This window comes from Excalfactoria chinensis, chromosome 2 (assembly GCF_039878825.1).
Source record: "Excalfactoria chinensis isolate bCotChi1 chromosome 2, bCotChi1.hap2, whole genome shotgun sequence".
Classification (NCBI taxonomy): Eukaryota; Metazoa; Chordata; class Aves; order Galliformes; family Phasianidae; genus Excalfactoria; species Excalfactoria chinensis.
The window spans coordinates 21641470-21668394 of NC_092826.1; the positions used below are offsets into that span (position 1 = coordinate 21641470).

The 26925-nt window shown below is 41.0% G+C and overlaps 3 protein-coding genes across 3 annotated transcripts in view; 2 read left to right on the forward strand and 1 right to left on the reverse strand.

The window, feature by feature from the left end:
• PTDSS1 (phosphatidylserine synthase 1) overlaps positions 1–3745 on the reverse strand; it is a 29490-nt gene extending 25745 nt beyond the window's left edge. Inside the window, exon 1 of the mRNA XM_072330371.1 lies at positions 3431–3745. Within this exon, the coding sequence (XP_072186472.1) occupies positions 3431–3609 (179 nt within the window). The 5' untranslated portion in view covers positions 3610–3745. The remainder of the gene's footprint in view (positions 1–3430) is intronic.
• A 42-nt stretch (positions 3746–3787) lies between these two features.
• MTERF3 (mitochondrial transcription termination factor 3) lies at positions 3788–18846 on the forward strand. The gene is made up of 7 exons (XM_072330370.1): positions 3788–4307; positions 6540–6692; positions 7679–7868; positions 12495–12642; positions 13857–13928; positions 16708–16869; positions 18358–18846. Exons 1-7 carry the CDS (start codon positions 3788–3790, stop codon positions 18550–18552), a joined length of 1440 nt encoding a protein of 479 aa, XP_072186471.1. The 3' UTR covers positions 18553–18846.
• A 696-nt stretch (positions 18847–19542) lies between these two features.
• Positions 19543–26062, forward strand: UQCRB (ubiquinol-cytochrome c reductase binding protein). Its single transcript, XM_072330373.1, has 4 exons — positions 19543–19673; positions 20239–20310; positions 21968–22134; positions 23266–26062. Exons 1-4 carry the CDS (start codon positions 19550–19552, stop codon positions 23341–23343), a joined length of 441 nt encoding a protein of 146 aa, XP_072186474.1. The 5' UTR covers positions 19543–19549; the 3' UTR covers positions 23344–26062.
• Positions 26063–26925: the final 863 nt, after the last annotated feature.

A 26925-nucleotide genomic window follows, 5' to 3' on the forward strand; every position in this document is an offset into this window, starting at 1 on the left:
TGCAATCGCATCAATAGATTCTCACTTCAAGGCCCTCACCTCTGCTTATCAGCATTCAGAGTATCACTCAGTTTCAGGAAAGCTGTTCTAATCTTATTGATCTGGGGGGAAAGGAGTGCCAACAAGATGTTGCATGCAGCGTTAAACCGCTTCTCGTTCCAAGTGAGCAGTAGAAGCATTTTATTTTAGTTGGAGTTACCTTTGAGAAGGGATAGATACCCCATCCTCTTACCAGAAGCAGGTAAAAGCAGGTAGCAGCAGGAGACTCATTGCTGTGTGCTAGTTAAGATAAGAATTACAACACTTTCCTGGAAGAGTTATTTTGGTGAACACCGAAAGAAAGAGAGAAGCAAAATAACTGTCGGAGGAAAGAGGCAATCACGACAAGCTGCAATCAGGAAAATGTGCTAAATCATCTCTTCGCTTCGCCTTAGGAACTTTGATGCTGACTTTGAAATATAGGCATCCACACAGCACAAATGAGTCTTATGTGGGAGGACAGAAGAAACAGCTTAAACCCACTTGACAAATGCATTTTTCAAGACTGATGCTTTCTGCAGAGATAATAAAAAAAAACAAACCCAAAGTGTATGATAACTGCACAACCTTTTCCTCTCTCTTGATCTTCTCCCAGTCCCAGAGCACTGCACTACACTAAGACGTTACAGAAACATAAAATAGTTATCACATCACAAAAGGAAAAAAAGGAGGACACTGTACTGAGATAAAAGTAGTTAAAGCTCTAAATTTAGAGCATGTGGGAGGAAAAAAAATGAGTCTTCCAAAAATGCACAATAATCCAGTTTCATCAAAGGGATGTGAATAACTACAGTTCAACACCCTCACAGGTCTTGCTCCTGTTCCTATAAATCCATGCATTCGTGCTAGAAGCTGCCAGTCTGTCACCTCCCTCAGTCCTTCCTCCAGCAGCAATATGCCCTCCTGCAGGCCCACCATTTCCCTTCTCAAGGGAGGAAAAGAACAAGGAAAGCGAGAGCCATTCTACTCCTCTGCTCTGGGGTGCAGCCTGGAAGCAGAGGAGCTGCTGTCTGGCTCATTCAGCAGGAAACAAGCAAGGCAGCCGCAGCCATTGTCAGAAGCACTAGAAGGACGTGCTTTAAAAACAGACAACCCACTGCTCCACACTTTAAAATGGAGAAGCTAAAAAACACACTTCTTTCTCTGGATTACGATTACTGATATGAGAACGTTACTGCTGTCTGAAGCAGAGTTTCACCATCAATTGTCAGCTCAAAGAAAGCATCATCTTACTCTCATTGATCCCAAGGGAGATCCCACATTATGGCTTGTTGCATCCAAAGGAAAAGCATTTTCTACTTTGATCTGAGCCCTCTCATATTCCTGGCACTGAACAATTACAGAAGAGGCAAGAGAGACTTTAAAGGAAGCAGAATTTCCTCTGCCTGCCCCGTAGTTCCTGAAAACAAAAATAATTTACTGAAGATGAATGTATCGTGGAAAATCCCTTGTTTAACATAATTGATCAGGAGCACTATGAAACAACTGATCGCACAGAGGAAGTAAAGAAGAATCTGTCGCATCTTATCTGTGCACAATGCTTAGAGCCCATGAGGTAGAAATCCAAACACAGTCACTGCAGACTCACACAGTAAGCTGGTGGGAGTAGGAAGACAAGAGCTGGGAGCAAACACTGACAGCAATGTTGGGGACTATTCCCTCTCCACCTCAGCTTTCAAAGAGAACATATGGGTAGCACACCAAATAAGGCAACAGAGGCAGCACTTGGGTATCACCCTCATTTAGAGGACTCCTGGGACAGCCCGAGACAGCAGAAAAGGTGGAAAAAAGAAACATAAAAGAAAGCAAAGGAAAAAGAGTAACTCTCACAACCTGAGGAGGAGTTAAAGAGAAGTTGATAGGTACTTAAACACAGGAAGCGAGGCAGAGAAGAAAGGCAGACAGAGAGAAGAAAATGAAACGGAAGTCAGTTAGAAAGCTACCAAGACAAGCGGAAATAAAAGCTAGCAATCCTCTTGGGGAAAATGTAACCACCACAATATTAAAGCTGCATTCCCAGGGCCTTGAAGACTCCGTAGTTCTGAGCTTGCTGGCTGACTCATCCATCCTCCACTTGGAAGAATTAAAGGTAAAAGACCTTTCTTCTCCCAGGGGCAAGTGATCAATTCCATTAATCCTACAGATGACATTTGGATGAGAATTCCCCAATAACTCATACTTTTGACTTAAATTAGATCAACTTGACCTAAATCAGCCCTACAACAGAATGATTTATCAGATGGAGACAGTCACCCTCAGCTAAGGTCTTGCCACCTGAGTAGAACAAGGGGTCTGTTCATCAAGAACACCTTCACTGGGGCCATATATAAAACCCATGTGCTGCTACACCCTTTTACACTTCACGCTATTTTCTCAGCTCAGCCCAGTCTTAATCACTACTTTAGCAGCCCATATAACCTATCCATTTGAATCTTTATAGTAATACAGATTACACAGCAAACTGTATCACAGCCCTAGGGATAAATAATGATGTTCCACTGTCAACAGCAGAGTATAATCAACAAGGTTACAGCGATTTGGGATTAAACAGCACTAAAGCATTGATGAGTCCAGAATGCAACGCATGAGTTTAGTTAGAACCTCACAGGAATCACTATTTCATCTTTTCCAGCCTCAATGACTCTGTGCTATTGAGTGATGTGGTTTAGTGTGCATGGCGGTAATGAGTCGATGGTTAGACTAGATGTGGCCTTTCCAAACATTAATGATTCTATGATTCTATGAGAGGCTGCATGACACAGCTTAGAGAAGGATCATAATGCCATCACGTTAGCAAATCCACTCAATAGGAGGAATAAAACACACACACAACCTGGAAAAGCAGCTCACTGTACCCCACGGAAGGCACTGTTACACCCTTTGCACACAGATGGGGCTCCTGGAGTTACCTGTGCCCACTCTCAGCTTTATTACCACAAGTGAGTGCAGCAGTGAAGCCCACAGAGCTTTACCTGTGGCGGGGAAAGGACAGGGGCCTAAGTCAACATGTGATTACCCTCAGATAAAGTTCTACGAAAACGACTGCACAAAGCAGCCGCTTCTGCCCGCTGCACGCTTGGTAAATTATCTACTTGGGTGATGTCATTCCTGAGCTCCATGATAGCCTAAGGAAAGCCATTTTTTGGCTACTGCTCAAAACACACATGCGTCTTCTTTCGTAAAGGGAGCCACAAAACGGCGGACAAGCCCGGGGAGGGGCAGCAGCAGAGGACGGTCCCCCCCAGAGGAGACTCTCTCCGCAGGGCTCCCTCAGAACACCGCGCACACGAAGCTGCACCCCACCCACTCTCACCCCGCGGGGACCCCCTCTCCTTCCCCCTCACCCCGGGGCGCGGCACGGGGACGTGAGCGGGGAGGGGGGCACCCGCACCTGGTGAAGGCGAAGGCCATTAGGCTGAGGATGGTGAAGCTAAGGAGGGTGATGGTGTGCGGCCGGTAGAAAAACTCCAGCGTGATGTCCTCCACCTGCTGCTCGTTGATCATGCGGAAGTGCAGGCGGTAGTTCACGTCGTCCTTGCTCAGAGTCCGGCTTCCCACGCATGCCGCCATCTCGACCCCTTCCCCTCGGCTCGGTCCGACCCGCCCGAGCCCGGCGACGCCGCCGCCGAGGGGAGAACCGCCGCGCCCGCCGCGCCGAGGGGCGGACCCAGCGCTGCCGCTCACCCACGCGACGGGAGAAGGCGGGGGGGTGGGCGGAGCAGAGCCGCCGCCTCGTGGAAGCGGTGGGATGGCCCTTCCCGTCTCTGCCGCCCCTCTCCCCTCTCCCGAGTGGTCTCGCCCGAGCGCCTGCGCTCTTTCTCTCAGCTGCCGCCTGGCTGAGCGCGGGGATTGTTGGGCTGGGGAGGTTGATGGTGGTTGTGAGCGCGGTCCTGGTGATGCCCCGTGGGTGAGGTCAGCGTGGCGTCCGCCTTGCTCCCTCTGTCTCTTCTGCTCCACAGAGCGGAGGAGGCGGATGGCCGCGTGGGCTCGGCAGGCCGCCCGCTGTGGCTGGCTGAAGGCCTCCGGCTTGCTGGGCCTGAGCAGCCGCAGCGGCGCCGCGCGGGCGTGCTGTGGGGTGGCCCCGCTGCCTGCGCTGCTCTCTGGCCGCAGGCTGCCTCCGTGGAGGCTGCACGTGTCTGTAGCAGACTGTGCTCAGCCCTCCCGGGCCAAGGGCGAGGCCTGCGCTCCCAGAAGCAGCCTGCCTGTAGCAGTAAAGCAGGAGGCACCAGAGACAGTCTCTGACCTGAGCACAGCCAAGCTGTATGAAGGTAAGAGGCCTCAGGGAGACTTGCGTTCAGTGTTGCTATTTGCACTTTTTTATTCTCATGTGGAGGAATTCAATGATGCATCTTTTACTTCATCCCACTTCCTCCGATGCAGTTTTGTCTGACTGCCTCTCTGCTGCCATCTGTCACATGGCAACAAAATGTACCAAAATATCTATAGGAAGGTGCAGCATTTCCTGCCGTACCACCAACATCCACCTCTGACATTGCAGGCCAACAGAATAAAATAGGAGGCATTGCTTTCAGAGCAACCCTCACATTTAACTGACTTTCTTGACTTCGTTTGGTTTTACCTCCATGATTAATGTAGAATTCCTGCTGTAGCTCCATTGCACATAGACCCAAAATCCAAAGATAGAGCTAATCCAAATCAAGTTGTAATGTGCTGGGCTGGAGCAGATCCTTGAATGGGTTTTGTTTTCATAACTACCTGCAGCAGCTGAGCAGGGGTGGGGGAAAACAGCCCAAAGCAATTCACACAGCACTGAGGGTTGGTCCAGGGTAGGCAACAGGAGACAGCAAAGTGTGAAGCACTGCTTTAATGAGAAATGGTTGTCAAATTGTCTCTCGAGGGAAATGGATCTCCTTGATGTTGTCTGCCTCACTTTTCTCTGCTAAATGTTTTCAGAGTGGTTCTTTTTTTATATTCATATGTGAGGACATAAAAAAAATACTGTTATCTGAAAATAATGCCGGTATGCTGAAGAAACGTGATCTGGAGTTATAAGGCAGTCTTATGTGTTCAGATTCAGCTTTGAGTCCAGACAGCTTGGATCCTACAGAGCTTATTTTTGCGGTGGCTCAGAGCTGCAACTGAGACGTGTGTGTTTGTGCAGCTGGTTCTGGAAAAAGTGCAGCACCAGATCTGACAGGTCAGCCAGCTTATATGTCTCTGCACCTGCAGCACACTTTGTTTACGTGCCAGATTTTGATCTGCAGGCACATTTACTGTTGTGCAAGTATGTGGAGCAAGATGCCCAGTTGGCAGTATGTAATGAGAAAGACACAGCTTATTTTTTTATTATGATTTATTAATGTGAGATAATTTTTTTATGATAAGAAGTTTACAGAACTTTGAAGTGGGACAAAAAAGTGCATCTGTGATATGAGAATGAATCGTAGCCTATATTGATCCTGAAAGGAAATGCATCATATCCATATAGACTTCTGGTGGGCTCTTATTATTATTTAAGATGTAAGTGTTGCTAGAAATGTTTTATTGTGCTTTTCTTGCTGAGGCTTTGAAGTGGCAAGAGTTAAAACAGTTGAACTGGTCTATGCAACTCTTCTTAGAACAGTAGAATCTTCCTGCTTATTTTGGAACCTGTCTTTGTAGTTCAGTTGTAACTTTGTGTTTTGTTGCCATGGGGGTGAGTCTCAAGGGTCTGGGAAGTCATTGTGCTAAGTAAGGTACGACACACACAAAAATTGCCATCCAGGGGTGTTTATAATCAGTGCTGCTTAACAACTGGGATGAATGCTGATATGAATGATGATAGTCAGCCTTCAAAACAGCAGTTTTGATTTAGCAGCTGCAAGCTCCCATCATTTCAGAAATAAATAAGTTGAGAGGAAATGTTTTCCAAAAAGACAGCAAATTTCTGTGACCGAATGTGTAAGTGGGAGCAAACACAAGGGTGCTTATTTGGAAATGTTAATGAGTAGGAAATAGAGCTCAAACTGTTTAGCTGTCAGAGGTGGTGGTAGTCAGCAGCCATTCATACTGGGTAAGACATGGCAGCACAGCTGGAGTTGGCTGTGAAAGTTAAAAACAACTGCAGTTCAAGTACTGTATTCAGAAGAGGTGCAAGGCAGTAGATCTACCAGGTAATTAAAAATAATCTTTCCAGTAGCTTTTGGTCTGGATGTGATCAGGCAAAAATGCATCTGGGAAGACAAGAAAGAAGCCTTTTTCAATAAGGTGATGTGATCTGTTGTCTGCAGTGATGAAGCAGGAAGGCTGAAGGCAGGCTTGCTGGGCATTTGGCTCAGATTTAGCCTTATGAGCAAGAGCTGATGGTCAGTGACAAGGAAATGTCACAGAGGCAAAAATTGGGAGCAGATTCTTTTTGCCTGTGCTTTCAAATAACAATAGATGAGCTGTTCATTTCTTGCAAGATGTTCTTGCATTTTGAAATGGATTTGAGGAGATCTCCATAGCATTTGAGGGGAGCAGTTGTGTCGTTCACCTTATCTTCTGTATTTATTTCTTAGACTGGGATGATGTTCCACCTTCATCTGCTTTGGAGGAGATTTCCGAGGAAGAAGCTGTGAAGATCATTGCAGATCCACTTCTTCCCCCTCAGTCTTCCACACTTCGAGATTATGTTGATCACTCAGAAACCCTGACCAAGCTTGTCCATCTAGGTATGTGTGATTTTGCTTACATGTTTTCTGTGTGCCTGGAGCTTTGGAGGTTCTGCAGTTTGTATTTTGATCTTCTTGGTAGCTTTGTAAACTTGAACATTTCAGGCTGTAGAAACAGTGACCAGTAAGAAGGGCAGTAGAATATTACGCAGGGTGAATGGAAAAAGACAGGTAGTCACCTGCATGACTTTACAGCAATGCTTTATTAATTGAAAACAAGGCTGTTCCTTAATGTGTCTCCCAGAGCTTCTGGAAATAGGGAACTCTTTGTGTAACTTGCCTAACTTCAGTGATCTTTTCTTTTTGCCTGGGTAAGGATATTTTAGTTTGCTGGAAAAGTTACTGCAGCTCTCCATCCTAAGAGGGAAGAGAATGGCTGCTATGCAGAACCATGGAAGTGGGACACAGTAGACTGTAAAGGAAAGGAGGGAGGACTGGGAGAGCGCCTTACTTTGATCAAAAAGCATTTAAACTGTGCAGAAAGAATAGTGAGTTTATGGTTGCTGGTGCCTTCCTTGTTTCCCAAAGTTTAAGGAATCCTAGAAGAAGGTTGGTAAAAATGTATTTGAGAGGGAGAAATCTGGCCCTGTGCAATAAGAATTTGCTATGTGTGAGTCACACACCAGAGGTACTTCACTGTGAAATTGTCCCCTTTCCTTGTGTAATGGAATTAGGAGTTCCTTGTACGTATTTCTGTGCAACAAGACAGGTCTCTGCATGTGGTACATACTAGCATGCTCCATTTCTCACATGTGGGATTCACTGGGGATGTCTACCTTCAGAAGGAGTCTGAAAACAATCTGCTTGTTTTATCTGGATCATCTCCATAATATACAACCTTAATGTGCTGAGCAAGGTATGCTAAACAAGAGGAGAATAAAATAAAACATATTACTCCTTAGAAACTTCAGCATGACTTTCTGAAACAGTTATAGGAAATCAGATCGGTGTTTAACTAAAATGATCTCTCATTTTATTTGTTGTAGGAGTTGACTTATCTCAAGTGGAGAAACGTCAGAAGGCAGGTCAACTCTTACTGACCTTGGACTTTGAAAAAGATATAACTAAAATACTTCTGTTTCTGAAGGATGTGGGTATAGAAGACAATCAACTGGGACCGTTCCTGACCAAAAATCCATACATACTTGGTGAAGATGTGGAAGCTCTAGAAAGCAGGTATGCCTTTAAAGTATCAACAGGGTGCTGAGGCCCTGGAGTTGAAGTTTCCCAATTGACTTAAGCTTGTCTGAACGTGTGCTGCTTCCACTTATATTCAGCTCCTGGCTCCACGTTCCTTCCCCATCAGTCAGTATTAACACATGGTGGTGGTGTCATAAATCAAGTCAACACTCTGATCCATTTGAAAACTGGTCATCATACCAAATTTTACTGCTTAAGTTTTCAGTCTGACTTAAAAAGATGCAAAGCCGTATCTCCGTAAAACAATATGACGCGTACTTCAGAAAGGAGAATAAACAGAAAAGACTGTCTCTTTTAGTAGCAACTTGGAATTTATTTACCACGGAGACTGCCCCTTGATTACATATGCTACAGAAGATACTGTATTCTGAATATAATAGCTACTTGACTGAAAATAAGCACTGGAGAAATAAGATAAATGTATGTATATACTCCTGTTTCTCCAGCAGTATGATTTGAAAAGTGATAGGATTTGTGTTGGAAGTTGTAATCGTGACTACCAATTTTGTTGGTTTTAGTGTTGTTTGAGCCAAGCTGATTAATAGTACGACCTGTTCTTTGCCAGCAGTGGAACATCCTCTTTGTCAGTAATTATTTCATTAACAATTGTTTGTCTGGTCAGTTCTAGAGATATGACATAATGGCGGTAACTGTGAATATACATTCACAGAAGTCTCACACAGTTGGGATTGTTAACTTTGGAGTATTGTTTCTAGAACTTTAAAGATGTAATTTCTATCTGTGACAGGAAACCCTTCACTTTTAAACAAAATCCTTCCTAAAATTAAATACACCAAATTAAAAATACTAAAGATATTTAAGATAATACATAGCAATATATTTTTTTCCTTAAAAAAAGAGTTTTTAGTTCTTCGTTTATCCAAAGCATTTGTATATAGGTTTTGCACATATATTTTTGTGTGAATGTTCCTTGCCACAGCGCTGATGTGATGACTTGTAAATGTGTTCCAGTCTTTCTCCTTGCTGGTTTATGGATAGAAACAGTTTCTCTTTATTCTCTTGTTTTACTGCTTCCTTCCAAATGTTTACAGGTGGGATACCATTAAGTTATGAAGCATTAAAGGTACCAGCACCAAACTATACTGATTTGTTTTGTAGCCATAGAGATTCTAGCTTTCTTTATTCATCTGTATTTGCTTGTTTCCTATCTTTAGTAGGGGTTAGATTCTGAAATGGAGTGATTTAATTCTTCTGATCTATACTTTCATTAGATGTATTGATTATAGACCAGAAAAATTGCAGGAGGTGGACACTGAATGTCAAAAGTACCTCAGGGAGGCTTGCATTAATTGAACACTCATGTAAATGCACATGTGCTTTGTAAAGAACTCAAAATATCCTAGTATTTAGAATTATTTTAAAAACCTCTGGCTGCTTGGATTATGTAATAGCTCTCCAAGACTGAACTCTGAAATTACATCTTTATGGAAGCAGGTATACTAGCATTCTCAGGTCTAACATAGACTTGATTTTTTTCTCGTTTTTCTTCTGTTCTTCCATCTGCTTATTCAGTAAGTGGCCTTTTAGAAACGGCAGGCAAAACTAACCTAGCTCATTTTTCAGCAGTAGTCTTGATTGTCTGAATTGCTTATGTTTCCAGAAGAGAGTAGGTTTTGCTACAGGAAGCTTTGTAACGCACCTGTGAACTTAGAGTTGTTTTTCAGTGACTGTTCTGTGTCAGTCTGGGAGATTGGGGCTGAACAGGGCAAGCCAATTTCTTATACGTATTCTACAGCTTGATTATTTTTTTTCCTGTATGTTCACCTCAGATTGGCACTGATGAATGCCTTTCTGCTAACATTAAGGTAAGTGTTCTGCAGTGGCTGAACTTGTCTCAGCTGTCTTTTGAAAGCTGAGTATCACCTTTATATAAACACTCCATCGCAGATGGACATGGTATCCGTTACATCACTCTGGAATGTTTTATTGCTATGGATTCCACATTGCCAGGAAACAAAACACAAATTTTCATAGATTTGGCATTTGACTTCGGATAAACACTGTAAAAGTCAAAACATTCCATAATTCATAATAATTTGACAGTTGCAAATCAGTGTCTGTACTGCAGCTGCACCAGATGCTTTGTTTTTAGGGTATTGTTAATGATGACTTAAAACTGTTAACATGCTACATAGAACTGCTGACCCCTGCAGTAAGAATAAGTGCTAACCTTAGTGCCAATACGCACAAAGCTATCTCTAACCTTGCTCAGATTAAATTACTGTTATTTAATGGACTGTTTTCTAGAGTCAGCTGATTACTATCTTGCTATCCCCCTTTTAAAATTCTTGCTTTTCCAGGTAGCACAGAAGTGCTTCAAGTGTGAATCTTAATGACTTGTTAACAGAAAATATATGGAGAAGAGTCAGAACGACCCGAAGTTTGTTGGGTATTTTGACTCCTCATTTAGCTATGTTTTTAAGATGCTTGACGGACATAGCCTTGAAAAACAGAACAGAAGAAGTACAGCACAGCCAACCCGCAGCATTCAAAAACATGAGATAAAGTATGAAGGAATAACCCTTTATTTTTGTGTCCCGTATTTCTCTCCCTTGTTGTCTCTCTTTGTCTCTGAAGCTGCTGTAGCCAGCAGTGTCAGTAGTGCCTGGAGACTAGGCTGCTAGCCTTTGAGCTGAGATGCCTGCTTAGGAAGATTTGGTCCTCTGGAGCTTGTTCTTACGTCTGTTCTGTAGAGATTTTTGGCACACGGTGATCTCATTTCTGAAACTTTGTAGAAAAGGATATAGTGACTGGAAGGTATTTTTACTTTTTCTCTCAAAAAGATTTAATTTAACACAGCTTCTTCTTGTCCTACTCCAAGTGTAAGCATCATTTGCTGAATATCTGCTTCTGCAGAACATTCTGCAGTCTAGACAGTATCTCAATTGCTGTCAAATCAGTTCTTATATAACTAATTTTCATCTAACAACAATTCCTTACATTTCTGAATGTCTGTATTCAAAGCAAATCTCTTCAAATGGTAGTATGGTTCTTTGTAAATGGTGATGTAAGGATAGGCAATAGCATATATAGTTTTGGATCATCCAGGAGAGGTAGATGTCACAATTTAGTAATAAAGAAGAAATCCTTTATCCCTCTCAAAGGTTCAGGGCTCATGCAGTGCTCCAAAGGTGGCAGTCTCCAAGTAGATATGTTTCCCCTGCAGCTGCCATCCTTTAAAGGTGGTTATGAAGGGGTAGACGCGGGGTTGCCCCCTTCTGGCCGGAAAGGTGAATTGCTTCCACCTGTGCTCAGGGCTGGCTATGCCCGTTCACCAAGTGTTAGTGCTAGTTACACAGGAAAAGAGGCCAACCCCCACCTCACCACAACCTCCTTTCAGGCAGTTGTAAAGAGAAATAAGATCTGCCCCAAGACTCCTTTTCTCCAGACTGAACAATCCCAGTTCCCTCAGCTGCTCTTCCTAAGACTTGCTCCAGACCCCTCGGTAATACTGCAGTAGTGCTTGAAACAGGATTTCACTTTCACTGAATTCAAAGAATTGTGGGATTTCAGGGGTTGGAAGGGACCTCAAAAGATCACTGAGTCTAACCCCCCTGCTAAAGCAGGTACCCTGCAGTAGGTTGCACCAGGTAGTCTTGAATATCTTTGTAGAAGGAGATTCCACAACCTCTCTGGGTAACCTGTTCCAGTGCTCTGTCACCCTTGCCATGATGTTCTTCCACATGTTCTTATGCAACTTTCATGTTCAAATTTTAGACCATTACTCCTTGTCCCATTGCTACACACCACCAAGTAGAGCCTGGCCTCATCCATTTGCCTCCCACTTCCCTTTAGATATTTATAAAGATTAATCAGATCTCCTTTCAGACTTCTTTTTCCCTAGGCTGAACAAACCCAGGTTACCCAGCCTTTCAAGTATACTCTGTTCATCAAACTCAATGAAGTTAGGAAAAAAAATAATCTGAGTTGGAAAGAAAGACAGTTCTATTAAGTATAAAAGCTTAAGTCAGTCCCTTCACCTTTCTGACAAGCAGATGTTTTGTAACTAGAATACTTGGACCAGTGACTGAAAGTAGGGACCTATTGTAACAGAACAGCTGATTTAGGAATGTATTTGGACAATGTCTCTACAGGTGGCATTGTTGTGTGATATTTCTTCTGCAGTGTTATTGGCAAAACAGAGATGCATGAGGTCTATTACTCTGTTCTTTCAGCAGTAGAAATGGATTTCATTAAAATAGCAACAAGCTGTGTATATCTTCTTGTCTGTGTCCTGTGATGATCTATTAATGTGTTTGTAATCTAGGAGGCAGGCTGGTAGTTAAATGTAGGTTAACATAGTTATCTGCTTAAGTACATCTGGAAGGAATTAAAATCTGTCTTCAGTATTGACATTGTGCTCTGAGGTTTATTTAGCTTCTAATTAATTGGGAGGGATGCTATTTTGCTTTTATCATAACTGCAGATTTCCTTCTAATTATTTTTGGCAGAGTTGCATGTTAATGATAGAACATCTGTCCGTTTATAAGATATCACTGAGGAATTTAAACAAGTGCAGAATGAATGGAGGCAATAAAATTTTCATCACTGGATTTTATTTTGTTTTTGTTCTGTTTCTAGAGTGGCTTACCTAAAATCAAAAAAATTTGGTAATGCAGAAATTACTCAGATGGTCTCAAGAGCTCCATATTTGCTGTTGTTTTCAGTGGAAAGATTGGATAACAGACTGGGTTTCTTCAAAAATGAACTTGGCCTCAGTGTAAAAAAGGTAAAAACTGTACTCCGAAGTCTTTAAGTACCTTGTCAGTGACATCTCTACGGCCTTAAAACATGAATACTTATGTTTGTCATCACAAAGCTTAGTGACATTGCTCATGTAATGCAGGGAATTACAGGACTAATAACGTGACTTTAGCCTTCTAAAAAGGTAATAGGACATCTTATATTCCAAAAATCCTGAAGACTTGAATCATACAGTGCTTGAAGATGATCTGCTGGTAGGATATTGTCCAACAAGCATGTGTGTACCCAGTTCTGTTACTTGTGGTGATTCACAGAACTGAATGCTTTGCTGAAAACTGCATGCAGCTTTTTAACTTTGAGCAGGTGCTCTCTTTTCTCTAACTGCAACTTACTTAACAAAAAAAAATAGTCCAAATACAAATCAAACTAAACACTGTCATGTGCTCAGATTACCAAGAGTAATCTTTGAGACTGCTTCTGAGAGCATTACCATGTTAGCTAGTTAGAAGGTTTAGCACCGTGCTTTGGGATTTTGACAAGAATTAGTATTTTAAGCTTCCTAGAATGAGTGGGCAGCATTAGTTGTTTCCTGCAGCAGCTGGTGATTGCAATAAATGTCAACATTCAAGTGGAATCTCGTGTTCTGCTGTTGGCTTCTTTAGCTAAACAGTCATAGCTGTCACAGTGCCTGTTCTTGGTCTTTCCAGGCTTCAGGTAAGAGATGTCTGGAAAAGAGTTTAGTCCCTGCCTTGTACTTGGGGCAGATTACAAGTCATCCCATGACTCAGGAAGTGTGGAGTAACTTCTTGTGTTTCCATAATATGATGGTGTTAGTAGATCCTGAAGTAGACAGATAAAGTACTGCAGCTGAAAAATTCTTTTATAGCCTCTACCAGGTAGTGTTTTGCTTAACAAGAGAAACAACTCGGGCACTGAGAGAGAAAAAGGCCTCTTCAGTATGCTTTCTCCTGGGGAATGCTGCTACTGTGTCTTCCAGTCTATTTTATAGTGGTGTATTTTTTGTTATCCAAATGAACGTGACATTTGATTTTGCATGAAGATTTAATTTATCAAAATGCAAAGAATTTACTCATTTTTGTATTAGAGTTCTGATGAAATGCAAGTGAAAGTTCATTTCTTTTCTAATTGCAAAATAAAGTTTTGCCCTTCATGGATAGGTTTGTAGGCATGCTGTCAATAACAATCTTTCTTTTGTCTGTGGGTTTTCCCTAATTGCAGACAAAGGATCTGGTAATTCGTTTTCCTAGGCTGCTGACTGGCAAATTAGAGCCTGTAAAAGAGAATCTTCAGGTAAGCTTATTAGTAGATGTTGAAAGTATATTCCCTATCCACATAGCTTACTTAAGAGTTGATTGAAAATAAAATTCCCTGGAGAAGAATCCTGTACAAAAAGAATTTCATGAAATAGTTTTGGGGAAGACAGAAAATAATTGAGTTTTTTGTCAAATGGCTTCTTTTCCTCTATGGTTTGCAAGCATACAGCATACTTGGAGCAATGTCTTGTTCTGTCTCTGTTCTGATGTAGGTTAGAAACTTCATCTGACTCCCATCCTGCCAAAAGTTGCTATCTGATGACACAGATTGTTACCCGTTCCTTTACAATGAGTGAAAAATAGAGCTTGTTCCTTGGGCTTTTTTGGTCTTTGGTTGTGGGTTTTTTTTTTTCTTATTTTCTTCTTAATTACTACGGGTTTTTGCTAACTTTGTTTATGAAGATTTAGGAGGAAGAAATGTGGTTTTGATTATTTTCCTCTTGGCAGGTAGCGAGTGTGCCAAAATGTGCATTTGACACCTATTGTCTGATAGCAGATGGTCATTATTAACAACTGTTGGGTAAATAACTTTAAACCCGCAGGGACTCCTTTCCCCTTTGAAAATGTAACTATGTATTGGTTTAATTATTGTGCTGTAAAGCTGGCTAGGCCAAACAGCATGATGTAGTCTAACAATTTGAGAAATCCCATTATCCTATAATGCATAATTATGAATTAAAATATGTAATTTTTCAGATGGACTCACCACTCTGAAGCCATTAAGCACTGGGAGTCTCGCAATCTGAAATGTGTGTGTGGCAAGGGAGGAGACTGGAAAGTAGCAGACTGTTCCAATTAATAGTGCTTTCTTTTTAACGAACATTGTTTCCACAGGCTGGGAAGTCAGTATATTACAATGAATGCGTTTTTTGAGACTTTCAGTTCTTGGTAACTATCTTTTGTCTACTTAAAAGGAAGTGTAAAGTGTAGCATTCCTACTTTTAACACAAGGAGAGAAGGGGAGGAATTCTAGGTCCTTGATGTTGGAAACTACTGACACTTAGAAACATAGTCTTTTAAGGAGGTTGGATGAATGCAACTCAGAATCTGAATTCTGACCTGTGTATCCTTACCTGGGGGTGGGCAAGTAGCATTCACAAAGTATAACCATCTAACAGCATTTGGAAGTGATCTGGTGCTATCCCTTGATGCTGCTTAGAAACAAGTGCTACAATTGACACTGGTTGTCAGAACATACCAGTCGTGGACTAAGTGGGTTCAGGGGTAGACTGGTCCATCCTCTAAAGGTCTCATCAAGCACAATTAGAGATTCATTGAGAGAATAAAACTGGAAATTTTCCATTACTGGGATCTGTTGGGGGAATCATGCAGAGTACGTTGGTAACAGCTAGTACTTGCACAGTAAGGAAATTAACATGGAGTACGTAATTACTGACTATTGAGTGTATTAACTGAACACAGTCAAAACAATTTACAGTTGACATCCCTATTTATGTCCAGAAAACTGTTGTTCAGTTTCACAGAATAGAAAAGATGTGAAGAGACTTGCCAGAACTAACTCTGCAGTGGAGCCAGCTATATATCTCCATTGGTTTAATATTAGGTTGTAGTTTCAGTTGTAATTCTTAGTGCAGTAAGCTACCCCTGCCAACTCAGATCTGTGGAAAACATCTCTTCATATGTGAATGCTGTCTTACTTGGTTAGTTTTTCTATGATAGGCAAATATTTATAAAGCAGATCAAAAAGAATCAGGAGTTGGAAGACCTGATTACAGTCATCTTTGGAAGCAATTGCCAAAGGTATCTTAAAAGGTATTTTCAAAACCCAGATTCCAGACCCTTCACTCTGCATTTGCCAGGGAGTCCTGGAAAAGAGCTTTAGTGTTGTCACACCAAACTGAACAAACAAAAAGCATCATCTTTTTGCCAGCTGTGAAGACAAACCTGAGTTGGATTTCAAAGTCTGCTTTATGTTGACTGGCAAGCATACCCACTTCATGATTGAAAGCAAGCTCCTTGTAAATGTCACATTTGGATAGAAGAAATGGCTGAATTATGAGATGCTTGGATGCTAAGCTTCTTTATCAACAACTCTGAACTGCTTGCTGCCTGCATGCTGGGAGGAACTCTCACGACTTCATTGAAAAAATGTGCTTTATTTTCTTTTTGAGGAATGATAATTAAAGTCAAGGCAGGATTTGAAAAAGACATCTTACTTTAGACGTGAACCAACTGCAAAATGAACTGAACAAAGTGCATGTTCTGCACAGCTCTTTCAGTAGACTTCAGTTTAGGATTGAAATTATAGTCCCTAATATAAAAAAAATATATATATATGACTTGAATACATTAGCAAAAGTAGTAACACATAAACAAAAGTAGTCACTTCGATTACTGTGTTTTACTGGATTCAACAGCTCCACAACGAAAAACCTCTTTTGGAAGTCTGGTATTGGATGTGATGAAAAACTCTCAGGGGAGAATTATTATGCTTGTAACTGCCATTCATACTGAGATACAAGGGTTTTTTGGTTCACATCTCAGACAAACTGAAAAGTAGGTAGCATTCACAAAATGATTTAAATTTCAAGAATGCTCTATAAACAAATTACGCTTTAATTCAGGGTGATAAGTAGTTCACGCTCCCTGACTTCAAAGGGCTAGATTATTATGGATTGCACTCATATTACTGTGTAATAAAACATAGAATAATTTTACATTAGTTTATTTCACTGGCATGTTAAAACAAGCTAACTTTGTTGTATCTGACTTTAGAATATTATTCTCTTTTTCAGGTTTGTCAGGTTGAGTTTGGTTTTCAACGTAATGAAGTTCAGCAGATTGCATTTAAAACCCCCAAGATTTTAACAGCGAGTAAAAAGAGACTCAGACAGACATTTGACTACCTGCACAACATAATGGGCATTCCCCACAACATGCTTACTCGCTTTCCTCAGGTGAGATGTTAACCTAAACTATAGGTGCTATTTGCACAGATTAACTCATTTCACCATCATTTTCACACCTTTTTGCAACAAATGCCTTCAAAGACAGATGTTGCTGTGCAAGAGAAGACAAGTGGGTTTTCCAAACTACTGGTTTGGTAAAAGTGGAGGCTCACTGTATGCAGGACATACAATTCCCCTATTTATATGTGACTTTTACTCTAATTGAGTTAAATTCTATCACCAACTCAACTATTGTTGAGGATCAACTAAAAAGCATAAATTGTATGGGGCAAAAAATGACTTCTGTTCTGGATTTTGATTACTTATCTTGTTATGCGCTACATCTAGCATTACCTAACACTGATGCTTGCTGTATCTCCAGTTTGTATCTCGCTTTTGTTTTACTCCACCTGTACATGATCACAAGTCTTGTTCACTACCTTCTCAGTTATGTTGTTGTGGCTTTGTGGTTCTTCACCTTGTTATTTTTGTTCCTTTTGTTTGGAAGAGAAAGTGGAGAGTTTCTTCCATTCCATGTTTTTGGGAAGCCAAAACAGCAGCCATCTTTCTTCTCTTCCATCCTCAAAAGTCAGGTGTTCCAGGACAGGACTAGGGCAATTCAGTTTCTGTATATTCTGGCCATTAGTGCGTTCTCAAGTGCATGCTTATCTCAGTTACTGCTTCTCTAATACTAAAAATATGATGCTCCTATGCTCTAGTTAATGGCCATTTCCCCTTGTCCTGTCCCCCACAGACCACTGAGAAGAGCTTGGCCATGTCCCTTTGACTCCCACACTGTCCATTTGTAATAGATCTGCATCCTGCCATTTTCCCCACTTCTTTCAAATGTGTTCCTCTAATTCATTTCACCATTATTTTCACTCTTCGGTGGTCTGCAGTTCTTTTTGTGACACATATCTTCAAAGGTAGACATTGTTGTGCAGGAGAAGACAAGTGGATGTTCTAAACCACTGCACTGTGCCTTTTGACCGTGTTATAAAAGAAGGTTCAGCCACTCACCTTTTCTGCTGCCACTGTTCTGTGGTTGTCAGCTCTTCATTTCTTCCCCATAACAACGCTAGTCTAAATCTGACTGTAAAATTACGTGTTCCTGATAATAGAGGGAAAATGTTTCAGTATTCTTTTTCCAAATATCTTTACTTTGGCTGTGATTGTGATTGCATAAATTATAGCATAGAGCTATCTTATATAAGAATATTAAGTATCATGCTTGAGAGTTGTATCACTCCCTGATTTCCCTTGTTTATGCATCTCAGTATGTCATATTGAAACATTTGTCTAGAATGTAAATCATTTGTATGTAGTTACAAACTACTTGATGGTTGATAAAATCGAGGAGGAAAGGTGTAAATTATGTTTTCTTGCACCAGTTTGTCTGAAGAATGTTTTAGTTTAGATCCATCAGAATCTGAAATTCAGACTACCTAAAAGATTCTCTTTCGTGATTTTAGGATTCTTTCTTTCTTCCTTTCTTAGGTTTTCAACTCAAAGCTGTTACGAATCAAAGAGAGACATATGTTTCTTATATTCTTGGGAAGAGCCCAGTATGACCCAACACAACCCAGCTACATCTCTCTGGAGCAGCTCGTGTCCTTACCTGATGAGGTGTTTTGTACAGAGATTGCCAAAACCTCTATGCAGGACTTTGAAAAATTCTTAAAAACGATTTAATTATTGACACACGTAGAAAGGAATAGAAACAAGTTAATAAACATTTTTAAAAACTGCTTCCTTCCAAGGTCTCAACTTCCTTATTGTTTAAGAAGTAATTACATCCTACAAGTATTTCATAAGTAAAGGCTTACAGCAATGTTTACAGTGCCTTAAAAGTCTATTTAAAAAGAATTAGGCGGGTATATGTTGACTGCTATTGCTGTTATCCTTGAAATGAGTTGCTAACTTTTAATTAACCCTGAATGATGGAGCACACTAACAGAAAAGTAAATTAAAGTGAGTTTCTTTGTTGTTGTTTTGTTTACTTTCAGTAATTTCAGAGTCTTAGGAGATGGAGAGAGTGGCTAATGACTTCTTCCCAGTCTCTCCTGTCTCACCTTACTAACAAACGAGCAAGTTATTGTAGTAACAGAGAAGCAGCACAATTACCTGTTCTCACCTTAAGAGCTAGTCATGGTATTTGCTCTTTTATAAGTCAGAGAGGAATACACTGTCATGTATATAGCATAATATATGTATATGATACAAAGGGGCATTTTAAAACTGCAAGCTGATTGTCCAAATGCAAGCCAATATTTCATTGTTTAGAAGCTTCTATTCTTCCAGTTAAAATAGGTCCGGAAATGAAAATCCAGATGTTTTCACTTGGATTTATGTTTATTCAACGAAACAGAGCTAACACGATCCCTTTGAAATGCTGAATGCTTGTGCCGGATATGCTTCCCACAACTACCACCAAGGCAAGCAAAAGAACGGCGGGGAAAGGACAGCAGACCTGCCTCACGCCAAGCGCTTTTTGGCTCGAGGATGGCAAAGCCTGCAGAAGAAACGTTTAGCCTGGGCTCACAGGCTGTCCTGCGGTCCGGGAGCGCTGTAGCGGTATAACCAGAGTAACTCCGCTTTCCCCTTTAAAACCGCAGCGCTGCGCTCCCGAAAGGCCGCGGCCATCACCGCCCCCTCCCAGCAGCCCCCGTTCACGCCGAGCCTTCTGCGCATGCGCCAGCGCTGCGCCGCCATTGGTGGCTTCTCCCCGCCCCGCGGCGCCGCAGCGTCCCCAGCAGGCCTCTCCCAGCAGGCAGTGCGCCGCGCCGAGGTCAAGATGGCGGCGAGGGCAACGGGTGAGGAGACGGAGGGCTCGTGATTGGGGCGGCTTCGGCGCAGGGTTCTTCTCCTTGGGCTTGTCTTCGTCCTGTCGTTCTTCTCGAGGCTGTGGAGGGGCTTCAGGCTGGGGCGGGGAGTTGGGGACGCGTTGGGCGCCGTGTGTCCTTGGCCTGTGTCGCCTCTTTGCGACCTCTGTCCCAGCCTTCCCTGAGCTTGTCCTTCAGCTCGGGCCTCTGTCGGGCTTCGGGCGGTGGGACCGAGGGGCTCGGAGGCGATAGGAAGGAGCTTTCTGGGAGGTCTCGGGCTTTGGTGACCTGCCCAAGTGCAGGCATTGCTCTTTGTCCCTTAGAGATGTTTCTTCTCAGGTCCTAAAGCTTGGGACTATGAGGTGTGATAACTGATCAGAAAAGCGTGATGGTAAAGCACTGCTTTTAGCTCAAGTAAGAGTAGTGGAGCTTGAGTTGTAAGTTCAAGTGGTGCCTTACTGCTCCTGAACGAGATTGACACGTATTTGTATGCCTTTGTAGTGGTGGGGGGTGTTGAATTTTATGCTTCTCTCCAACTGATGACAGTTGTTTTTAGTTTCAGGAGGTGGCCGCCTGATGGACAGAATTCGAAAGTGGTACTATAATGCAGCTGGGTTCAACAAATACGGTAAGTACTTCACTGGGCCTTAAAGCTTTTCAAGTGTAACAATCCTCAATCTGCTTATGGTTGGTAAGCGGTCAGTATAAGCATTTTGATGTGTTGTTTTATCATTATTAGCTGCTACATTTATTTGTGGAAATAAGTTAGAAAAAAATGACTCCTTTTATTTCTGTATTTCCTCTCTTTTTCTGTGAAATGCCTCGTAACAGTTAAAGTCAGGCAGGAGCTGTTGAAGTCACTTCTGGAAAACAATTTTGAATGCTTGATTCTTTCTTTTTTTCCTATGAAGTCAATTGCATGCATCACTATTTGCCAACCTGATTTCCTTCCCAAATGCTACCACTGAAAATGAAGAGATTGATGCTAATAGCAGTCAGTCTGTCTGGGATATTTGTGCAAAGTGTTCAATCTGCAAAAAAGGATTTAGTCTCTAGCCTATTTTGTGGTCAAGTAACTGTAGATGTGGTGTTTCTTTAAGTAAAGGAAATTACAAGAAATTGATGGTATCCTACTTAATTTGACCATTGTTATTATGGAGCTTGTTTCAGCAATGCAGATCGCAGAACTGTTTTTGAATGCCAAGAGAATCTGAACATACAGACTGCTGCTACTGACTGCAGTTTGAGTGAATCCGTATAAAGGAAGTTCACACACTTTCCCTGGGAACATTAGGAAAAAAGTATTTGAACACCCAACATTAATTCCTCTTCCAGTGTCCCGCTTATAGAGGTGCTGTGTTGTGTCTCTGGAAATTGTGCTTTTTGCTGCTTTTCTGAAATCTAGTGATTAAAATCGCTGCTGTGCTTCTTGTGCCTTTAGCAAGAAACTGCAGAACTACATTCAAGAATACGTTGCTTAAAATAAATGCTGTTTTACTGGGAGACTACTGACAGTTCAAGTCATGTGAGATCAAAACCTTAGACCTCAAGTCGGTAGCTGTGCTCTTATGATCTACATCAATCTAATGCTCTTATGATCTACATCAATCTTGAAATAATAGAGAAGTGGCGTTTTGTCCTTTGTTGTTAATACTGAAATTTTAAACAGAGTTGGTTGAATTTCAGAAATTCTTCATTCCAAAATATAAAAAAGGGGCGGTGGTTTTGGCTTTCAGAGGACTAGATGTTCTGACTTGAATTAAATCCCAGTTGGAGGGAAGAGGTAGAAACTCAGACAAACAACTTGAGTGGTTTCACGTTTCTGTTGCTTGTTATAGTTAATGGATATCAAGGCTTGTTACGCAGTGGAGTTTGAGGGAATTGTTCTTAAATACTCAAGTAGTCACACCTGTGATCGACTGATAGTGATAGAATCACCTCTTAAATCTCATACATGAACTGCCATCTGAAATACAAGGATATAAAACAGAGCAGAAATCCACTCTCAGATCTGTATATCTGACGAAACACTTCAAATCAAATATCCATTTTCCATATTCTTTCTTAGGCAAAGGAGCAAAAGCAAATATGTGAAAGTAAGCATTCACAGTTTTATTCTCTATGAGGAATGAGTGTTTCTCTTCTCATAGATATGTCTGGATTTTTTTTTCCTTATATTTTTGCATTTGAAGTGTTATGCCCAAATTAAAAAACATCTTTGTTAGGTCTTGAGTCTTATTTAGGAGCATCTGTTCAGTGATATTGTGAAAATATTTTTGGTACAGGATTAATGCGAGATGATACATTGTATGAAGATGATGATGTAAAGGAAGCGCTGAAAAGACTTCCAGAGGATCTTTACAATGAAAGAATGTTTCGCATAAAGAGAGCACTTGATTTAAGCTTGAAACATCGGATCCTTCCGAAAGAACAGTGGGTAAAATATGAAGAGGTGAGTGTGCTGAGTGTTCTCAAGGATCTCTTAATGCCAGGACTGTGATCAGTTTTGGGGACATGGAATCTCTATGAAGAGTCGCATGCTTACATGTTATATAAAATGAGTAAATCAGTGTGTTGTATCAAATACCTTTGAATAACATTGTGTTGGAATTCTGATTAAAAGTCTGGATTGTAATGGAAATTCAGATGTTTTATTCAAGATGACAAAAGCTTAAACTACAGCTCAAAGCTATAGAACTCTCGTCTTCAGATGAAATATTCTAAGCTGTCAGGTAAGGAAATACACTCTAGCAACCTGTGTGTTAGAATAAGCGTCTTACTACAATATGAGAACCAAATCAAACAAAATCTGCCTTTTTGGTTGTAGCTAGAATGTTTCTTTGCAGTGGAGAAACTCACAGGTTTGTATTACTGTCCATTTCATCTTTCTCCAAAGATGGGGCAGAGAGGAATCTTGCCACTAAACTTTGGACTGGAAGATAACACAAAAACTTTTAATTTCCCTTTAGAAGCAGAAGCTGTTCCTTGTGTTATTGGTCATATTTTGCTGCATTGACTATTTGACTGCATGTGTTGATTGGACAGCAGTTTGATTAGCAACTGAACACAGTCAGACTGAACACAGGTGTCCTATTGAATCTGTTTGCAGTGCTGTTTAAAGCTTAAGTAGAAAATAAGTTTCTTTCATGCAAATAGTATTTTACGTGGACCTGATGAAATTAAAGTGGATCTTGTTCATTTGGATACTTGTCAAAAAAGCAAAACAAGAAAAAACAAAAACAACTCCATGTTATTTTTGAAGGCAAAGATGAAAGTGTCATTTTTATTTGATAATGCCATTGAGGCATTGGGAATCAGGAGTGGTTACGTTAGGGAATTTGTCTTTGCAGACCTGAGAAGACTTAGCAGATACCAAGTCTGTCTTTTCAGAATGAGTAATGTGATTCTTTTTTATCTTTCTTTCCTTTTTTAACTCCCCATCTCTTCCACTTCATAGATTGCTTTTTAGTCAAATCTGAGAAAGAATGGGAGAGAGGTGATCTGCAGGAATGGTTTGAGTCATTTCTGGGCCTCCCTTTTAAATACAAGCATGTTTAAATGTGTTTTTTTTTCTTTTTTTCAGGATAAGCCTTATCTTGAACCGTACCTAAAAGAAGTAATTCGTGAACGACTTGAAAGAGAAGCATGGAACAAGAAATAACTATTGAGCTACTTCATGCAAACAGCCACATCTTTCTAAAAGTTTGGTTTTTCAAGTCTTCAGGGAAGCACATGTAAGGCTGAAAGAATACTTGTTTCAGCTTATTCACTGAGTCTGTTCGTCCAACTAAAATAAACATGTCAAAGTATAAAATCTCTTGGGAAGACTTCTTTATAAATGTGAACAAGCTAATGCTCAGATCTTTCCTATGAGCATATACATTACACATTAGCTTAATGGTATGTAGTCTTTATTCCAGCTTCTTGATTCTTACTTCTTTCATAGTACAGCTGTTTCCTGTAGTTGGAGGGTTAGGAAGGAAACACCCAGAATTGCTGGTTAAGTTGTTAACTTAAAAAGGAGGTGCTATTTCTTTCATCTCTTCTCCCTGGAGGTGAGAATACAGGGCCAGTGCTTGTGTTGTGTTGATGTCACGAGGCAGAAGTAACATTCCGTGTATGTAAGCACTTACATATTGCAGTAGTGACAAATGGAAATGGTTCCTTAACCATAAAATCAAGGAATATTTCTCTAGCATTTTATACTGCTAAAGCATAAAAGATAATTTTCATGTAAATCTTAATGTTTGTCTCATTTCAGCTTATGATATTTTTGTAAAGGATAAAAGTGCTATGCTGATGTGCTTTCTGAGGTATAATTAACTTCCCATTTCTATTTTTTCTTGACCTAGAGGATATTGCTTACAATAAGTGGCATCAAACGTTTTAAATGATTGTGCTAACAGACTTAACGTTAGAAATGTGTGTAATTCGGGCTGTACTTAAACACAGAAGTGATTCAGGTGTATTTGGAAATGCCAGCTCTTGCTGGCTGAAGGCCCTGAGTTTAATGGCTGTGTTAATTTGATGCCTGTTTTGTGTTATTACACACAATCTTGTGTGATAGTAACAGGGTATCTATTTTGTTATGTCTGACAAATGCAATAATCCGTTCTAATCCAGGATTCTGGCTTCTAGCTTTGCTCATGATGCTAACTGATCTTTATTTTCATGCTTTCATTGCTTGCATCTCTAAAACCACAGAATCACAGGACTGTGGGTGTTGGAAGGGACCTCTAAGTATCATTGAGTTCAACCCCTCTGCTGTAGCAGATTCCCTACAACAGATCACACAAGGTAGGCATTCAGATGGTTCTCAGATATCTCCTGAGAAGAATACTCCACAACACAGTCTCTGTAATGGATACAGCCATTTCTGGGTGAAGTATTTATCCCAATACTTCACACCTGACGTGGTAAAAACAAAATGGTGTGAAAATCTCTGTATCGCCAATATTCCTTAAAAATTTTGCAATTAGATTACATTAAGAGTGTAAGGTTTCTTTCATCTCCTATCTTAAAGCCTGATCATTGAAATATACATCGTTTGATGATGCATTTTTGAGAACTTTTATTAATAAGTTAGTATCTGTTTGATCCTAGTTTTGATCTAAGGTTAACGTGATCCAAAAGCTTTTTAAAAGAATGAGGTGGAAAAAAGGGCTTTTTATGACATGAGGCATTTGAAAATAGGCTGACCTATCAACAGGGTGCAAAGCATCCATGCCCCAATTGACATAATGGCCAAAATCCCTGGCTTCTTAACATTCATATTTAACACTTTGAGAGTCAGAGTCAAGTGAAAGCAACATCGTATTGAAGTACCTCAGTGTGATTCCTATTTTTGAATCCTTAACTTCTTCATTAAAGATACCTGGGATGGGGAAGAATGAACTTGTAAAAAATAGAGACATTATTATAATATCTATAATCTCCATGTAACACTTTCTACCTGTTGTAGCAGCTTTCTATGGGATCCTGCACTTTTCTTGTGTACGCTGCGTGCAGTTCTGTGCATGATCAAGGATTGTGCAGCTGTGGGCTGCAGTAAAGTGAGACAAATTGACAAGGATGGAAAATAATCTGATGGTGTTGGAAGCAGCGTTAAGTTTTGGAGAACTAGGCTTGCTTTCTTCTCCTGACACTAAGTTCTGTAACTTTGTTCTTCAGTGTTCTGACTTATGTAAAATCATGGAATCACAGAATTGCTTAAGTTGGAAAAGACCTTAAAGATCATCAAGTCCAACCACAACCTAACCATAGTACCCTTACTAACAACCCTCTGCTAAATCATGTCCCTGAGCACCACATCCAAACGGTTTTTAAACACATCCAGGGATGGTGACTCAACCATCTCCTTGGGGAGCCTATTCCAGTGCTTAACAACCCTTTCTGTAAAGAAGTTTTTCCTGATATCCAACGTAAACTTACCCTGGTGCAACTTGAGGCCATTTCTCCTCATCCTGTCACCAGTGAGAAGAGACCACCCTTGCTCTTGCTGTAAAGACCTTTCAGGTACTGGAAGGAGAGCAACCAGGTCTCCCCTCAGCCTCCTTTTCCCCAGACTAAACAGCCACAGTTCCTTCGGTCTCTCCTTGTAGGTCATGTTCTCCAAGCCCTTCACAAGCCTTGTTGCCTTTCTTTGAACCTGCTGCAGCACCTCAATATCCTTTCTGTACAGGGATAAACAGGGATATTTTTCTTAGTTTGAATTCACATTTTTAGGCGCATATAAACATCAAATTAAGCGAATCTTCCTTAATATTGTTAATGCTGCCATTTGATGACGGTTGTAGCTTAAATTCTTTTAATTGTTTTTCAGTGAACCTTTACTTCATTTAAATTCCCTTATTAAATACACAATGAAATATAAGAATGCACTTAGGTTTGTGGAGATCTCGTTTGTTATGGCAGACTGATTTCTTTAAATTTTCAATCAGTCAACCAAGAAACAATGGATATTTTTTTGCAGCTCTGTAACAAGAAACATATGCTTGTTTTACATCCAACTCCCATCCAAAGGAGTGCTACGGCAGATATAAATCTCATAAGAATTTTGATGAAACATCACGCTTGTCATTATAATGGAACTGTTTTAGGATTAATATGGTAAACACATTCCTACTTGAAGCGTTTTCTCTCTCTAGACAGCAGAAGTCAAAGATTATCTTTAGGATTTCACCACGATGCTGTTGCACCTTTGCTTTCATGGTCTGGAGTTCCAGCTGTGGGAAGGGGCTGCCTGTGCAATCCACAGAAGGCAAATGCAACCTGCACCACCAATGCTCTGAGGGAAGGCCAGAGATGGAACTCGGAAGCCCTCTGGATATGCAGCTGACTTTAGTGCCCTGAGTGACTTCATTTCTTAGCCTCTTTTTTTCCAGCCAGTCTAAGCCCCCAAAGGACAGATCTGGAAAGTACTTAGGCGACTATCGCTGTGGTAAACAAACAGTTTGGGATAGTATCTATGTGCCCTTGGAGAACTAGGCCTGATCCCAAAGCTCAGTTTCCCAAATTCTACTGCAAGTCATGCAGAGGTGCAGGTTTCCTCCAGTGCAGTTCTGTAAATGCTTCAGTGTCAAAGAGTTCTTGGCTTGCCCAAGACCTCAGTGCTGGACTAGGTGAGAGGCTGGTCAATCAGCCTGGGATGCCAGAAATCACATACTCTTCTGTTTACCTGGCAGTGCGGGTGTTCTCAGAGCAAGCCTTGAGAAGACCACATCAATACCTTCTACTAACTAGC

Bases quoted from the DNA above. Each gene is read 5' to 3' on its own strand.
- UQCRB (XM_072330373.1), top strand. From the start codon at position 19,550: ATGCGCCAGCGCTGCGCCGCCATTGGTGGCTTCTCCCCGCCCCGCGGC. The intron at 19,674-20,238 runs GTGAGGAGACGG...AGTTGTTTTTAG, and splicing joins GATGGCGGCGAGGGCAACGG to TTTCAGGAGGTGGCCGCCTG. The intron at 22,135-23,265 runs GTGAGTGTGCTG...TCTTTTTTTCAG, and splicing joins AGTGGGTAAAATATGAAGAG to GATAAGCCTTATCTTGAACC.
- MTERF3 (XM_072330370.1), top strand. From the start codon at position 3,788: ATGGCCCTTCCCGTCTCTGCCGCCCCTCTCCCCTCTCCCGAGTGGTCT. The intron at 6,693-7,678 runs GTATGTGTGATT...TATTTGTTGTAG, and splicing joins GACCAAGCTTGTCCATCTAG to GAGTTGACTTATCTCAAGTG. The intron at 7,869-12,494 runs GTATGCCTTTAA...TTCTGTTTCTAG, and splicing joins GTGGAAGCTCTAGAAAGCAG to AGTGGCTTACCTAAAATCAA.